The sequence below is a fragment of the Echinops telfairi genome, unplaced genomic scaffold (genome assembly GCF_000313985.2).
Source record: "Echinops telfairi isolate 266 unplaced genomic scaffold, ASM31398v2 ScPeMD7_1713;HRSCAF=2227, whole genome shotgun sequence".
NCBI classification, from domain to species: domain Eukaryota; kingdom Metazoa; phylum Chordata; class Mammalia; order Afrosoricida; family Tenrecidae; genus Echinops; species Echinops telfairi.
This window is the reverse complement of record NW_022105611.1, coordinates 16,559,692-16,577,825: the sequence shown is the minus strand read 5'-3', so window position 1 is coordinate 16,577,825 and position 18,134 is coordinate 16,559,692. Positions and strand designations below refer to the sequence as shown.

At 42.0% G+C, this 18,134-nt stretch overlaps 1 protein-coding gene across 1 annotated transcript in view; it reads right to left on the bottom strand.

Moving 5' to 3' along the window:
- GDPD4 (glycerophosphodiester phosphodiesterase domain containing 4) overlaps positions 1-6,566 on the bottom strand; it is a 29,276-nt gene extending 22,710 nt beyond the window's left edge. Inside the window, exons 1-5 of the mRNA XM_045293087.1 lie at positions 6,551-6,566; positions 5,689-5,766; positions 4,566-4,711; positions 4,266-4,348; positions 1,100-1,250 (exon numbers count right to left, since the gene is read on the bottom strand). Coding sequence (XP_045149022.1) covers positions 1,100-1,250; positions 4,266-4,348; positions 4,566-4,711; positions 5,689-5,749 — 441 coding nt within the window. The 5' untranslated portion in view covers positions 5,750-5,766; positions 6,551-6,566. The remainder of the gene's footprint in view (positions 1-1,099; positions 1,251-4,265; positions 4,349-4,565; positions 4,712-5,688; positions 5,767-6,550) is intronic.
- Positions 6,567-18,134: the final 11,568 nt, after the last annotated feature.

Sequence of the window (18,134 nt, the reverse complement as noted above, 5' to 3'; positions counted from 1 at the left end):
AAAGGTAGACAGTTCTAATCCACGAGCTGCTCGATGGGAGAAAGAGGGGTAGTCTGCTTCCATAAAGCTGCACCGTTCTGGGAACTGTATTTTACTCTATTCTATAAGGGTCCCCAAAAGTCAGACTCAATGGCAGCTGGTTTGTTTTTTTGCTTTGGAATGTTAAATATTATCTACCAAAATATATTACAAAAATGTATCCAACTCTTGTGATAAGAGCTGTAAGAGCCCCCAATAAAATGAGTTAAAAAATAATTTTCCAGTTCTGCTACTTCCAAATAGCCTAAGATGTCCATAGACAGAAGATAGCTTGGGACGAAAATCTTGAAAACTAGTAATTAAAATACTATGTCATAGTTGCTACATGGAATTTTAATCAGGGGCAGTGACATGAGTAATCACTGTTGTCTTTCAATTAGAAGGGCTACCAATATATGAAATATATATGGAGTGATCAATATATGAAAAATTCCTATTAAAACCATCAAGCCACTCATTCATCAACCTCCCTACTTCATCACATCACAGCCTTATGAAACACTGGCTCAATTTTAGGAGTATTTTAAATTCTATAAATCCTATTAATACTTTTCTAAGCCATAAATTGTATGTCAGATATAATAACAGGCTTTTTATCTGAAAAAATGCATTTGCTAAGACGTTAACTACAGTCAACTAACCCAATACTCACATGCTAATGGAGCATCTTTAGTTTTTATGTACCTATTTATTAATGAAGGATCCCTGGTGGTGAAGCGTTGAATTGCTAACCACAGGTTGGCAGTTCAAATCCACCAGTCCCGCTGTGGGGAAAAGATGCTATGGACATGGTGGGCACACTGTAAAAATAAAAGTTTATTAAATGCTTATGTAAAAGGGAACTACATGACAAGAGTAATTTAACAAGTATATATTATATTTTCCAGTGAATGAGAAAGCAACAATTCACCTGAGTGAATCACTGGAAAATGGATTCCTAGAACAGTGAGACAAATTATGTGTACACATGTGTATCTTCACGTCTGACTGTAGATCAAAGAGGAGCACTGGTAGAGGGATGCAGAGCAGCTGGGGAAAGTCTTACTCGTGGTTCTCTTACCTTTAAAAACCATTTGCCTGCGTTCAGAGTCGACAGGAAATCCCATGAGAAGGAGTCACTTCTGTTCCGAGAGGCACTGGGCACCACCTCCCTGATATCCGTTGTTCTTCTCAAGTCGTGGTCGTGCATGAGGAAAGGGACACTATCGGTGCTACAGAGAGAAGAGAGAGAGAGAGAGAGAGAGAGAGGTAAGGGTGGCAAGGAGGAATGCAACTATTTTGGTTAAAAGGATCTCTGAAAGCTCACTGGTATGACTAGTGTTGCTTTGTTGTGTTCAAAAGTACTTGTGTGTCACGAAAGAATTTAAGAAGTTTCATTTAAAAAAAAAAGAATTTCACTTTTACTTTTACGCTCCCTCTTTTATAACCACTCAGACCAGTGTTTAGGTCTCTTGGGTAGGACTGTGGCCACTGCTCCTTTCCTCCCCCGTGGACTTCTTCGGGCCCCTTTGGTCTGTGGCACATAACACAAAGAGAAAAACATGGGCCATCTCGTTAAAACCGTGGCAGTGTCCCAGGAGCCCGGGCTGCTTAGCGTTTACACAAGATCAGCAGTTCAAATCGATAGCACTTTACCAGAGAAGACTGGGCTTTTTCAATTTCTATTAAGAATTACAGTCTCGGAAACTCACAGGGGGGCAGTGTTAACCTGTCTTATAGGGTCTCTGTGAGTCAGCATCGACTCAATGGCAATAAGTTTGATTTTTTGGGGGGGAAATGTGGTTCATTTTTGACCAGGATGTGCGGTATGGGTCCTGTTTCATTCTTTTGCAGGTAGAGGTCCAATTTTTCCAGCACCATTTACTGAAGTTGTTCTTTCTGTTCTTTCTCCCCCACTTACTGTGTTTTAGTCCTTTATCAAAGCTCAGAGGTCTCTAGGTGCATGGTTGTATTTCTGGGTTTTCAGTTCTAATCATGCCCTCGCAACGGAGTTACCACAGCTTTACATAAACACTTTTTTTGACACAGCGCACCCCTCGCCTCTGTTTCCTATATGCACTTTTGTGATATGCATGTGCACCTTATGTATTCGGATGTATTCTTTGTGAAAAAATGTGTTTGTTTGTTTTCCTACCTAGTGCCCAGAAGACTGTTTTTTCCCTTTAGAGTGTCTTCTAATGTGAGCACTGTATGTTTCAGAGTTGTTTGGTCTGGCTCAGTTTTCCACACTCCGCATGGTGTCCTCTCAATATGTAGAGCCACCATCTGCATGCTGTTGACTTTGCTCCCAGTGGGGATTGCAGCTCTCATCCACTGGTGGAGTTTGGTTGATTTTCATTTCTTTTTCAAGTACTTCGATTATATGTCATATATTCGGTCTTTTTAAAATCTGTTTTCTATATTTAAACTTTCTTGGTTTGGGAACACTTTATTGTGCTTTAGGTGAAAGTTTACACAACAAAGTCGATTTTCATTCACTTAAGTCTCATACACAAATCATTCCATTCCACTGGTCGCCACCCCGGCAATATGTCAGCACTACCCGGCGTACCTGTGTTTCTACTGTCCCCACCCCTTGCTGCCTTCTTATGTTTGCTTGTGACCTCTTATTGTTGACTGTTCTAAGAAGTACATTCTTTTGGGCTGCTATGGTTCATTTTATAGCCAACCTGCTATTCAGCAGAAAGGTGGTCACCAGGAGTGTCTACAATTCCAACTTAGAAGATTGTTCCAGGTTCCTCCAGTCTCTATCACACAGATAATGCTAGTCTTTTTCATTGATTTGAACTTTAGCCTGTTTTTTCATCTCCACTACTCCTGTGTTCTCCTGTGTTCCTGCTCAGAGTGGTCAGGAGGAGCAGCCAGGCACCATGTAGTTGTCTGATCTCGGATAAGAGGCAGCTCTGGTGTTCGGCGGTTCCCAACCTGTGGGTCGCAACCCCTTTGGTGGGGGGGGTTGTCTAACGGCCCTTTCACGGGGGTTGCCCAATTCATAACAGTAGCAAAAATTACAGTTAGGAAGTAGCAACAAAAAGAATTTTATGGTTGGGGGAGTCACCACAGCATGAGGAACTGTATTAAGGGTCGTGGCATTAGGAAGGTTGAGAACCACTGATGTAGATCATTAGTCCTTTTGAGCTAATTGCTTCTTTGAGTCTTTAGTTTTCCTTGTTATCTTTTGATCCAGATAAAGAAGACTAGTAGTTGGATCTTAAAGGCCCTTGCAAGCTTTTAAGACCACCAAATAACTCACGCACTGTTAAGTCTTTGAAATAGCTATCCCAATTGACCTAGATGGCCCGAGATTATGGTCGAGTATCTCAGTTTCATGAAGTGTCCATAACCACACCCTCTAAGTGCTCTATTATATATTATGAATACACATGGAGCAAACATGTGTGTACAAACATGTGTGTAGGAATATCCATGGCCTTATCTATGTATGCATGTGGGTGTGCCTCTAGGTGATCTTCCACATCTATTAAACATGCAGATCTACATGGAACTCTGTAGGAGGAAAATAAGGCTTTCTGTTCCGGTAAAGACTTACTGCCTCGAAACACAAAAGGGCACTTCTACACTGTTCCGGAGGGTTGCTATGAGTTCAAATCAATTTGATGGGAATATGTTTGGGGGGGTTTTGTGTGTTTTTTCAATCAACCTATGTAATCACTTACAAAATACTCGTTACTATTGTTGCATGATTTTATTACAGAATTTACCATAATTTCTCTTTGTTCTCAAATACCTCTCATTGCCTTCCTTTGCCCCGCTCATGCTGTGCTGCTCATGTTATTACCTTTCCCTTCGCCAGAATGGAGTAGTGGTTACATGCTGGGCTGTGCTCAAAAGGTCAGCAGTTCAAAACCACCAGTGGCTCTTCGAGAGAGAGATGGAGCTTTCTACTCTCGTAAAGAGTTAAGTTTCAGGAACTCATAGGGGAGTTCTACTCTGCCCTACTAGGTCATTATAAGTCAGCATCAACTATCTAGTTAGTTATCTTCCCTCCGTCCCCTTCCCATTCCTGGAAACCATCAAACCATTTCCTGCATGTATAAACCTATTCTTTCTTTTTTGTAATAGTGGTCTCCTACGGTATCTGTCTTGCTGTGATTGATATTTCAGGAAGCACAGTGTCTTCCAGATCCATCCCGGCAGGTCCCCCTCCATGGTGCTAGCCTTATCTCCCCCTGTTCCTATCCCCATCCCTGCCTCTGCTGGCCTACCTTAGGTGTATGTCAAACTCCAGTCCATGGGCCCCGTGTTCAACAGCTTTTTCAAAAGACATCATGGTATTCTCAGGTCCCAGCTATGAAAGAGAAGATAAACAGATGGTTTAAAAAAAAATGGCCTGGGAGTCAGGTGGCTCAGGTTTGAGTCCAATCTCAACAACGAATTCCTAATTGCTGCTATCTCAAGCCAACCCCTTTCCTTTCCAGAAGCTCCTGTGGTTCTGAGGGACCTTTCTCTCACCCCCACAGGCAGGCACCCCTGTACTCACCAAGTTTCTTCAGGGCCAAACCTACCATGGGGGCACCTCTATGTCCAAAGAGAGTTGGCTTGGGCCCTAATGACTCCTTCTCCTGAATGCAGGGAGAATGAATCCCCATCGGCATCAAGTAGAGAAACAAAAGGACAATAAGGAAGGGCAGTCCAATAACAAGCTGTAGTGCTGAAAAAGTTGGAAAGGAAAAGTGAGATAAAAGAGAATGGAAAACGATCGCATGTAATTGACTAGCCCAGAGCAACCAAACAACAACAACCCCACCACCTCACTACCATTGAGTTGACATTGTTTCATAGCAACCTTAAATAACACTGTCCCTGTGACTGTCCAAGACTGTACCTCTCATGACATCTTTCTCCCGAGGAGCAGCTGGCAGCTGCCCACTGCTGACCTTGCAGCTGGCAGCCCAACTCTCACCCTCTGCTGCCAGCCTCCTGGCTCCCTCCCCTCCCAAAGCAACAGTCTGAGTAAAGCCCAGTTAACAGGTTTCATTAACTGAGGACTGGCTAATTTATTTTACTTCTGTCACATCCCCACTTCCTGTCAGAGATTTGCATGTGGAAATGCAAGACTGTCCACATACAAGGCCTTGTGATGAAGGCAGCATTACCGGAACTAGAAATTAGCAGTGGATTGAACTGGGACGTGGGGGCCGGGGGAGGTGGGAGAAGGGAAGGAAGGCAAGGGAATGTCAAGGATCAACTTGTCAAGAAGAAAACTTGGGGATTTTGAGAAAGACCTAAAGTCTAGAAAGATCAACCTAGCATTCTCCTACAGTTAAGGTCGTGCAGTTCAATGGAAGGACATGAGCTGACAAAAATCCGAGTTCAAGGCCAGGCTCTGTCAATTTCTCATTCTTCTTTAGTCCCTCTGAGTCTTAATCGTCTTCTATAAAATGGGCACTCTAGCCACTAACATCTACGTCACAGAGTTCTTGTGACAGTGTTGACTCCAAACAGGTGCCCGATAAAAATTAGTTACTCGACTCTCCTCTCTTAACACACATACAGGATCCCAGTGTCGGGGTGGCCATTCCCCAACACTATCTATTTTAGGCTTCTGAGGACAGTATCCACGTGTACATTTCAAGGTACCACCTATATTCTCCTGCCTTTCAGATCTCAGCCTGCTCCATCTCTAACCTTTCAACCGTGTGAGCGGTCCAAGTCTCCCGGGTGTTTCTTGCTCGTAACAGGGCATCATGAAACTCTTATACCTAGCTAACATCCAGGAAGAAAAGAGAAAAAAGCTCATTATTGTCCCTTTGAAGCTCTTGCTCCAGAAACATTTTCTGTAATACATGTTATGGACAATGGCATCCCAAGCAATTCAGTCTTATTTCCCTTGCCTGTAGCCTCGCTCAAGAAACACAGACAACCCTCAAGCAAACAGAGCAGACACAGAGGCTTAGACAGAAGACCCAGGGAGGGTGGAGAGCACACGCTCCATTCTCAGAACAAGTGTACAGCTGCTTCTTTCTCATTTCCCTGACAAACGGGCGAACATGGAGAGGAGAGCTGTAGCAGAACTAGAAATCTCTGTTCCTGATGTGGGGCTCCCAGGACAACAGGACTCGTGGGGACATACTCTAAGTTTCATGGAGGTAATGAGGGCTCTCTGGGTCTGGTGTACATTCATTAAAACTTTAATCATTTCCAATCAAAACAGAAAGAATTTGTGCCTCTCACCAGCACTTTGGTAAAATAAAATTAAAACACCCCACTGCTCCCACTCATCCTTAGATAGTGCATAATAACATAGAGAAAAGTCTTTTTCCTTCTTCGGCTAGAAGGAGAATCCCTCTTTAAAAGGCCTATTGGGTTAGGGGAGTAAATCGTATGACTGGCTATTTATAGTAGGGAGTGCGACCGCAAGCAATCTGCCTGAGTCACAGGTGAAGCAATGTCAAGGAGGCACTGGGTTGGCTCGTTATCCAGGTTTGGTGTTGCTGAATGACGTCTGTAAGAGAAAACCAGAGTGCAGGAGTCAGACAAGATGACATACCTTCTGCTTCCAAGCGGACCAAGTAGTAGGATACAGGACATGACAAGATAACCATCAAAGTTATGCAGGCCAGATGCCAGTAGGGAGCAAAGACCTGGGAGAAAGTCGGAAGTCAGGCTGGACACCCCTGGACAGGGAGCGTTAGAACCACAGGATGACGCTTACCTTCAGTGACAGCCCAGCTACCAGCCATTTGTCTCTCCAGTATACACATATAACACACAACAAAGCGATGACTATCCCACTCACTAGCACAATCAGGATCTGAGGAAACAGAGAAGATCTCCTGATTTCTAGGCACTGAACTGGGGGGATTATATGTGCATTCGTAACAATATCAGAGTCCGAAGGGGGCTCATTCTTTTCATTTTCCCATCCTGCAAACCCCTGATAGTAAAGGAATGAAACCATTCACCTGCCCTGATCCAAAGTCTTGGCTGTATAACATAGCTGGAAAAAAAATTACACAGCCATGTGGTCTGATATTACCAATTTATCATTTCCAGCTTCAACTGGGGCCTCAACCTAGCTTGGCAGTCCTCATTCCTCTCAATTGCCATTACAAATGTTCACTTTACACAACACAATTGTAAGTAAATCATATTTTGTTATTACCTCTCCGATGTTTGTTTTCTCCAAGAGACCGTAAGGTTCATGAGGCCAAGGGCAGTGTTTGTATTAGTATTACAGCCAGTGTCTTGCAGACTGTCTCACACAGAGTAAGCATCCATTCAATGGACAGATGAAAAAGCTGCCAGATCAGTCTCAGACACCACAGATCACACCCATGAGCAATGTTGACTAATGATTTAAATGAAACAATCACATAAAACATTTTCTCTTGGAGAATTCTGACCCTCTTAGAAAACCTCTCCCCTCTTCTGTCTTGGGGCTTATTCTAATAAGAGACTAAAACTGTGATGTGTGTTGTGAGCGGTGTATGCTGAAACCCTGCTTCCCAGAGTGGTAATTGGGTTATAGAACATCCCTATTTTATGTATCATCTGTTACATTACTGTCATTCATTACATAATTCCAATCAGCCTTGTTATCCACCCCATACATCTAGAATTTCCAAGTTTATTTACATGGACAAGAAACAAATATTTCTAATATATTCTGCTAAAAAGCAATAGATAAGGACTACATACTATTTTCTGTTTAATAAATACTTTAGAGAATTTACCAGGAGACCTTGTTATTAGTTAGATTAAATGCAGTTTTGATTTAGGTCATTCATTCCATCCTAGAAACCTCAAGGTAGAAGGAGAATGGGCCATAGGCCTGTGACTGACCTTTTAGATGTATTATTAGTCCATTGTGGGCTCTTCTCCCAAGTCCAATAAGCACTATCATTCCTTGCTGGAAGGCCCAACTGAGCTAGTTACTATCCAAGGGGGTGTCAACTCCTCTCATATCCCCACCTCCATCATCTCTTGCTGCCCAGAGACTTAAAACTGCAATTAATTCTTAGAATGCCTCAGGAAACTATGAATTACAAAAGAATGACAAGATTTTGCTTATATCATCAAAAATGCAAACATCGATGCAAGCATATCCATGAATGTGGTTTTAGTGCAGTGAATTATTTCACGTGGCTTTCAAGCTGTAGTCTCTAGAACTCCCCCCAAACAATAGCCCTTTCCAGACGGATCGGGGTAGAGCAGGGACAGGGTGCATTTTGACTGCCCCCTGCTGGGTATAAAATGAACCATCTCAGAAGGTCTCACTCCCAGCCACCAGAGTCAGAAGCAGACTACTTACTTTGGACCCGCCCCCTGCTCACCGAACCTCCTCGATTGAGGAGTGGCAAAGGAAGAGCAGCAGCAGGGCCAGGAGCCCGAGCATGAGAGGAGCTGGACTTCCCAGCCCGCAGAGCGGGTCAAGCTGAGTGGCTGGGCAGAAAGATGACTGTGGAGTCGGGAACTCATGAAGCTGGAGCTGGGTGCCTTCAGGTTGAGGCTTACACCAGAGTGGCATTTGTTAGCCACCCTAAAAGAATTCTGTAACATTTCCTGGCTAAGCAATTGAATTCTGAACAGTTCTTCCTGTTCACTTCCATAATAACCTTCACAATGGTGAGCATGCTGTGAAGTTCTGTGGGGCCATGGCGATTGATTATAGAACCTCGCTGAAAGGTAGAGTGCTGTGGTCCGCACAGCTGACAAAGTATAGAATTCTCTGTGAGACAGAACCAAACACTGTGAAGAAATGAGTCGCTGGACCCAGTGGCTCAGAATCAGTGGTCTTAGGGGCACCAAGGTCAAGTGGTATAACACAATCCACAAAGACAATGTTCTATATCAGTGATTCTCGACCTGTGGGTCACGACCCTTTTGGAGGTCCAACGACCCTTTCACAGGGCTCACCCGATTCATAACAGTAGCAAAAATATAGTTATAAAGTAGCAACGAAAATAATTTTATGGTTGGGGGAGTCCTCACAACATGAGGAACTATATAAATACAGTTAAATTGTATTTTACTGTATTAAAGGGTCACAGCACTAGGAAGGTTGAGAACCACTGTCTATATCTTACTGTAGCGATCAGTAAGGTCTTAAAAGCTTATGAGCAAAAACTTCCAGCAAAATGGTAGATCAGGCAGACATGCTGCCCAGATCCTCTACAATAGAGACTCACGAGAAACCAAATGAAACTGACACAATGATAATGCTGGAACCATGAGCTAAAGAAAAAAGGGCAGAGAAGTATGTTGAATGATGACTAAGAGTGGCTGAACAAAAGTGGCCAGAGGAGACAGGATGGGTGTACAGTCAACTTGCTCTGCCTGACTTTGAAGCAGAGTCCTTGTGAATCAGTCCTGGTGTACTACTTCCAAAGCTGGAGATTGTGGGCTTCCCCTCCTGAGAATAGCAGTGCAGTGCAGGACAGCAGCATGTCAACAGCCACCCTGTTGGGCAAGAACTCCTTCCATAAACACCCACCCTACCCCCAGAAGAATCCCTACCCCAGGGACAAGCACCCTGAAACCTCAGCCACCAATTATGCCTTTACAAACTACTGCTGCATCAGGTCCCTGACCCCAGATAACCCCTAGACTGGCTGGGACACCATCTATGACTGACTTCCCACCCTGTCAGTCCTCATCTTCTACCCCGGGCTCCCTGGCTGCTAGGGGTGCCAGCCCACACCAAGCACCCTACCCTCCACAGTTTTCTCCTCTCTGTGTCTTGCCCTTGCCCTTTTTTCTCCTTTCCTACCTTTGTTTTTAATCCTTTGTCTGATTATCTTCTATTTCTCTTTGGTTATGTCCTCCTGGATTTGGCCTTAAAGGCTATTTTAACAGAAATTAATATTGCCACTCCTTAACTTTTTTGGTTGCCATTAGTTTGATATATTTTTCCAACCTTAGGTTTAGTCTATTTTTGTTTTTGTGTGTCTCTTGTAGACAGTACATTGATGGGCCTTGCTTTCTTATCCAATCTGTTGTCCCTTATCTTTTGAGACATGCATCTACGCCATGTACATTCAGTGTAATTATCAATGGGTATGAATTTATTGCTTTCATTTTTCTGTGGGTTTTTTGTGTTTGTGTGTGTGTGTGTGTGTGTTGCTGCTGGTTTCTCTAGTCCACATAATTTTCTCTGCTGAGTTCATTTTGTTTGTGAGTTTTCTTGTCATTTTTTCCATTGCTGCTGTTTAAGTGTTTTGTGAATATTTATGATTTTCCACTTTTATGTTGGCAATGTGTGTTTTATTTGATGTTAACCTGTAGTTTATTAATTTCTTTCCAAATTTAACACCATCTATACTATCTTGCAATCTACTTGGCTTCCTCTCCATCTGAAATGTCTCATAATGTCTCCACTCCGGCTGGTCCCTCGGCATGCTCGTTTTACTTTGGAAACTTCACATCGAGATTGACTTCGGGAGGCTTCCCGTATATGCCAATCTCATGTTGCTGTCTGCCACCTTTGTTCTAAAGAATTTACCTTAGCGTTTCTTGTAATGTTGGTCTGGCTTTTACAAGTTCTTTTAATTTCTGTTTACTTCGAAATGTTCTAATTTCACCATCATATCAGACGGACATTTTGCTAGGTATCTGATTCTTGGTTGGCTTTTTTTTTTTCTTTCACAGTTTTATATAATTTTACTACCTTATTACCTGCATGATTTCTGTTGTGAAATTAGAATTTGGTCTTAATAATTCTTCATATTTTTTAATTTTTATTCTTTTAATCATTTTATTGGGGTTCTTATAGCTCTTATAACAATCCATACACCCATTGTATCAAGCACATTTGTACATTTGTTGCCATCATCATTCTCAAAACATTTTCCTTCTACTTCGGCCCTTAATATCAGCTCCTCATTTTCCTTTTCCTCCCTCACAAACCCTTGATATTAATTCTTCTTTTAAGGTAACTTTGTGTTTTCCCTGAGCTATTCTCAGGATTTTTACCATGTCTTTGGATTTTCACATTTGATTATAGTATTTTCGGTGGTTTTCGGTTGGAGTTTTGGATTTTCTTTTGGGAGTTTTCTGTTTAGAGTTCATTCCATTTTTAAAAATGTATATCTTCCCATTTTTCATAATGTTAGGGACGTTTTCTTCTAACATCTCTTCAACAATTTTCTTTTTATAATTTCTTTCTGGTCTAAAATTTCAATTACTTATAAGTTATTTCCAATTATGGCTTCCAGATATTTCTTAGGGTTCCTTTAGATTTTCTTTCTCTGATTGCTCCTTTTAGGGATTCGATTTCAGAGATTTGCCATTGGTCTTCCATTGATTCAATTTTACTCTTTTGATTTTTAAATTCATTATGTAGTTCTAGAATCTTAGTATGTATTTTCTTTATTGCTATTTTTTTGGGGTATGATAAAATAGCCTTTAATGCCAAAACCAGCAAAAGAAACAAAAGACATTATATCATGATTATGGGATCAACTGAACAGGAGGACATAACCATGTATATATAGCGCCGATGAAAGAGCCTCAAAATACATAAATCACATGCTAATATAACTGAAGAGAGATAGACACCTCTACAATAATAGATTTTAATACACTACTTCCAATGACGAACAGAACCAAACATAAACTGAACAGAGTGTAAAACTAAACACAATCAGCCAACCTGACCTCACATCAAGCAGCAGTACCATATACATTTCTGTCCAGCACACATGGAGCACTCTCCAGAATAGATCATAGGTTAGGTGGCAAGGTGGTTCAAACCCACCACCTATTTCACAGGATTAACGTAAGGCTACCTGCTCCAGTAACAGCTTATACACTGAAAACCCTACATAACATCACTATGAACCAGATCTGACTCGATGGCAGTGGGTTTGATTGGTTTAGGTACAAAGCAAGCCTCAATAAATTAAAAAACATCAACAAACTTCAAAGCATCTTCTCAGCTCACAAACAATATTAGAAGGTCAAGGAAAAATAATCAAGTATATGGAAAATTATAACAAATATTTATCACTCCTTAAAATCTATTGGGAAATAGGAGGAGTGAACAATGAAGTTTTAACATTCCTTAACTCAAATGAGAATGAAAACGCCACGTGAGAACCCTTTGATACACAGCCAAAGGAGTGCCCCGAGGACCAACAGCTAGAAAAGCACGTGTCAGAAAGGATGAAACAATCAATGCAACACCTTAACCCAATAGTTCCAACAATTAGGCGGCGAGGGAAGCGCCTATTAAATCCAGTCACCAGAAGAAGAGCAATAATAAAAATCGGAGATTAAATAAAGGAAACAGAAAATGAAAGACAATACAAGAAGCTGGTTATTTGAAAAGATCAATAAATTTGACAAACCCTGAAAAATTTCACAAAAGAAGATACAAATAATATGAATAATAAATGAAACGGGTTACTTCGCAATAGAACCTACTGAAATCACAAGGGTAACACCGGAGCACTGTGCAGAACTGCTCTCCAACAAATCTGAAAACAGAAGAAATGGACACATTTCTAGATCTTCATCTTTGACAAAGGGATAAAACACATAAAAGGGGGAAGAGAGGGTCCTTTTAACAAATGGTGCTGATAAAACTGGATAACCATTTGCAGAAAAAGGACACAGGAGTCACAACTGACACCACTTATAAAAATGAAAATATGAGCAAAGACCTAAATATAAAACCTAGAACCAAAAAGATCATCGATGAAAAAATAGGGGGGAAATGAGGAGCCCTGCTATAAGAAATAAATATACTGTTAAACATATGTAAAACACAAGTACCAGAAGTCAAACTAGATGCATGGGCCTTCTAAAAATTAAACACATTATGTACATCAAAAGATTTTAACAATGGAGTACATACGGAACCCACAGACTGGGGAAAAATGTTTGGCAATGGCATATTGGACACAGGACTAATATCTTAAAATGTATAGACGATGTCAACATCTCAACAAGATGAATATCCAATTTAAAAAAGGGTAGAGTACACGACTGGACACCTCCCCAAAGATAACACTCGGGCAGTCAACAAACAGATGAAGAGGTGTTCACAGTCATTAGCTGCTTGTTGCTGGGTGTCGCTGAGCTGGTTCCAGCCCATGCAACCCTCTGCACAACAGAACAAGCACTGCTGGTCCTGGGGCTTCCCCCCAAGGGTTCTTATGCCTGAGCCCGTTGTTGCAGCCAGTGTGGCAATCCATCCCGCCGAAGCCTTCCTCTCTTCTGCTGTCCTTCCATTTTACCAAGCACGATGTCCTTCTCCAGAGCTTGATCTCTCCTGACCACAGGCCCACAGTCCATTAGACGAACCTCACCATCCTTGCCTCTAAGGGCCACTCTGACCATACTTCTTCCAAGACAGGTTGGTTTGTCCTCTTAGCAACCCAGGGTACTCGCAAGAGTCTTTGCCAGCACCATTCAAACACATCAATTCTTTCTTGGTCTCCTGATGGCCACTCATTAGATGCAAATCAAAACAGTGAGCTATTAACTCATCCCGGTATTAAAAGCCAGGTCCAAAATACAAAAGTCAACAAATGCTGCCCATGCAGAGCGACTGAAGCCCTCACACACTGCTAATCAGGCTATAAAATGCTTTAACCACCATGGAAAGCAGGATGGCACGTCTCAAAAAGTTGGGAATAGAAATAACGCATAATCCAGCAATCCCTCTAATCCAGCGGTTCTCCACCTTCCTCATGCCGTGACCCTTTCATACGGTTCCTCGTGTTGTGGTGATGACCCCAACCATAAAATTATTGTTGTTGCTACTTCCTAACTGTAATTTTGCTACGGTTATGAAAGGGTCGTTCGACCCCCAAAGAGGTCACAACCCACAGGGTGAGAACCGCTGCTCTAATTGGTACATATCCTAGCGAAATAAGAGCAATAACATAAATAAATATCTGTGCAACCATGTTCATTGCAGCAATATTCACAATAGCAAAAAGGATGCAAACAACCTCAATCCCCATCCATGGAAGAATGGATGATCAAACTTTCTTTTGCGCGCGCACACACACACACACACACACACACAATCCTATGTAACATGAGAGAATGAGAATGAATCTCTGAAACACGTCATAACATGAATGAACCTGGAGGACATTATGCTGAGTACAACTAGCTAATCACAAGATAAATCTGTATGAGAACACTACTGTAAAAAATCAAGACAGGGTTCTCACATTACAACATTCTTTGGTGGCTATCAGGGGCTGGAGGGAGGAGGGGGAGAGGGAGTGAGTGACGAGAAAGGGTAAACAAGTAACCTGGGGGAAGGAGAAGGTAGTGTTCAAAAGGAGGAAAGTCAGGCCAAAAAAAGGGGGGGGTATGTTGGGAAAGACACGGGGGTGGGGGTGATGGGTGGGGGGCGTTGTTGTTGTTAGATGCTTTCTGCACCTGCTCATTCTTCAAGGGTAGCAAGGGTTGGGCTATGAGTATTTGGCTGGAAATCTGTCCATCCCACAGCCCTGATCTTGCCTCTTCAGTCCTCCTGTTCCCAAACTCAAAGAACAGTTCCTTTAAAGGAGCAGCATTTGAGTGCCTTGTGGATGAAAAACTGCTGTTTGGATGTGCTGTCAATTGAAGAGCTCGGAATTCTTTGAAGCAAGTTAGAGAGATGGAGACACCTTCTTTAGGAGTGTACAGACCTAAGTGAAGGGTAAGTACAGAAATAAAAGCTTCACATTTAGATGGTTTTGCTTAATAAAGGTGTTTATCATTTTATAGCAATACTTTTTACTTACCCTAGTATATTAGAAATAATACTTTAAAAATCCTGTATCATACATGTATAGGTATTAATTCTAAATATGCCCAATAGGCAGAAAGAAAGAAATTTAAGACCAGTTCAGTGTATTGATACTGGTACACTTATCAGAGATTCTGGATTTAACATATCAGAATCATAGTATTAACAGCTAGCCCAAAACCACACTCACTGCCATCAAGTCAATGCTGACTCATAGTGACCCCTTGCGGGTTTCCAAGACTGTAATTGTTTACGGGAATAGAAAGTCCAATCTTTCTCCCTCAGAGCTGTTGGTGGTTTCGAACTGCCAACCATGTATCCGCTATACCACCAGGGCTCCTTTAACAGCTGTGAGTGGTTCTAATTGTATTAAATCTTGATTCTATTTTTTTAAAAAAAGAAAAAGAACTCTGCCATTGAGTCTACTCCGACTCATGGCAACCTTATAGGGCAGGGTAGAGCTGACTGTGTGGGTTTCTGAGACTGTAACTCTACTGGAGTAGAAAGTCTCATCTTTCTCCCTTGGAGCAGCTGGTGGTTTTGAACTGCTGACCTTGCATATTGCAGCTCAATGCAAAATCCCTACACCACCAAGGCTCCATAGCTTCTAATTAAATTATAATGGTAGGTATTTCTTGGTGTACAAGAAATAACCCAAAAATTTAGGGAGGAAAAGCTGTTGGAATATTCTTCTGATTATCTCACCTATCCCTTATCATGCATGTGTTGATTATGGACCTAACTAAAACTAAAGCCTTGACAGCTTCAATTTTTCTCTGAATGCATGATGAGAAGTTGGACTCTATGAATATGAACATGGCCTCGGGATTGGAGGAAGGATCATAACGACATGCAATATGCAGATAACACAATCTGATTTAATTTCTGAAAACAAAGGAGGCTTGAGACACTTACTCATGAAGACCAAAGACTATAGCCTGCAGAACGGATGACAACTCACTGTAAAGAAAACAAAATATCCTCCCAACTGGACCGATAAACACCATGATGGGCAGAGAAGAGATTCGAGATGTTGAGCGTTTCATCTGACTTGGGTCTACAATCAATGTCCAAGGAGGCAGCAGTCAAAAATTAAATGACTTGTTGTACTGGGCAAATCTACTGCAAAAGACCTCTGTAGAATGTTAGAGTGAAAATGTCACTTTGAGGATTTTAAAGTACGCCTGAGCCAAGCTGTGGTATTTTCAACTGCATCATAAGTATATGAAAGGTGGACAATGAATAAGGAATGCTAGGGAAGAATTAATGCATTTGAACTATGGTTTGGGCAAAGGAATATGTAATATATCATGGATTACCAGAAGAAAGAACATATCTGTCTTGGAAAAGGTGCAGTGAGACTGCTCCTTAGAAGTGAGGATAGTGAGACTTTGCCATATGCACTTTGGTCAGATTAGCAGGAGGGACAAGTCCCAGAAAAAGACATCACTCTTGGAAACATAGCAGGTGAGTGAAAAAGAGGAAGACCTTAAACCAGATGGGCTGGTACAGCAGCTGCACCAGTGCTCTCAACCATAATAATTGGGAGGATGGGTTTGAGATGCCAAACCAATGACATATATATTTATAAAGAGAGAAATGTTCATCAAGAAAATGGCTCACATAATTGTGGATGTGGTAAGCCCAGTCCACTTCAAGTCTCTGGGTCAGCTGTTAAGCTAAAGGATGCTCCTCACTCACATAGGTGCCGGCACTGATGAACCAGCAAGCAGGAAGACAACGCAGAAAGCAGGAAGCCCAACCAGGAAGGCCATGGCTGATGGATGCAGAGGTGGATGAATCCAAGGTCAGCAGGTCAGATGGCAGGCTCTGATGGCTCCCGGGGTCAGGCAATATGGCAGGCTATTAGTCAAGTCCAAAGAGGCTAGGAGCCAGATGCAGTATCCAGACCAGCAAGCAGCTCTCGTCAGTGCCTGCTAAGACACAAGTAGGCCACAGCCCTACGGAAACATCATTAAGGCTGTGACCTAGTAAGGGGTTGCACTCTATCTTAATTTTCCCACAACTGCTTGGCTGCTAACAGCAGGTCCCTTCCAAATTACAGAGCATCCTGGTCCAGCCAAGTTGACACAAAACCTATCAGAGTTGCTGTGAGTTGGAACTTACTGAACAGCAACCATATTTATTGCTTAATGTTACAGTTGTAAGGATTGTTGTTTTATGTTGAGATGTAATCCATAATGAAGGCTGAAGTCCTTCATCTTCATCAATAAGTGCTTCAAGATCTCTTCACTTTCAGTAAGCAAGATTGTATCATCTGAATATTGCAGGTTGCTGATGAGTTTTCCTTCAATCATATGTATAGTCCAGCTTCTTGGATTATCTGCTCACCATGCAGATAAAGTAAATGTAAAAGGATATAATCCTGATGCACACCTTTCCTGATATTAAATGATGTATTAAGTATCCCCTTGTGTTTAAATATTGCCTGTTGATCTGAAGAGCAGTGGTTCTCAACCTGTGGGTCGCGGCCCCTTTGGGGGTTGAACGACCCTTTCACAGGGGTCGCCAGATTCATTTAACAGTAGCAAAATTACAGTTATAAAGTAGCAATGAAAATAATTTTATGGTTGGGGGGGTCACCACAACATGACGAACTGTATTAAAGAGCTGAGGTATTAGGAAGGTTGAGAACCACTGAGGTAGAGGTTCAGTATGAGCACAACTAAAGTGTTCTGAAATTCCCATTCTTTGTAATATTAACCACAATTTGCTATGATCCACACAATCCTAGTGTCCTAACTCCAAAACAGTGATCTTACTAACACCTACTTGTTTACTTGCCCTGAGAGATCTCATGGCTTCAATGTTCATTTATTATGGTAACTACTAAATTTGTATTTTCAGTTCAAATTTCTCATTTGACTAAAAAAAGAGTGTTTGGCATGTTCCTGGATTTGGGAGAGTAGTAGGAATAGTATCATAGACATTCTTGAAAAATGTCCAGGAAAAAACCCCAAGGCTGGGAAATGAGAGCTGTTGGAACCGGAGGCAGAACAAAATGAAAAGGATGATTTTGGAAAGGAGCTGCTGGTCCACAGACAATGCTTTGAGAGAAACAATGCTGGTGTCTTAAAGGGATCCCACAGAAAGGAGACTCAAAGAATCTCAACAGAGAGATTCAAGGAAGAGGACAAGGTTTGACCCCATTAAGAGAGATGAAGTCAAGGTTTTCTGCAGAAGGGCATGCATGGAAGTAGTGGGTAAGGAAGGAACAAAGAGCCAGGAACTGTGTGTTCCCCTGGGCGAGACAGAATAACCCAGATGACTTTCTGGCTCTCTTCATGACGTTCTGGTCTTTCCCTTCCCCTGGGTCCTATTCTGGTGAAGGAGAAGTAAGAAGACCTAGAGATCCTCT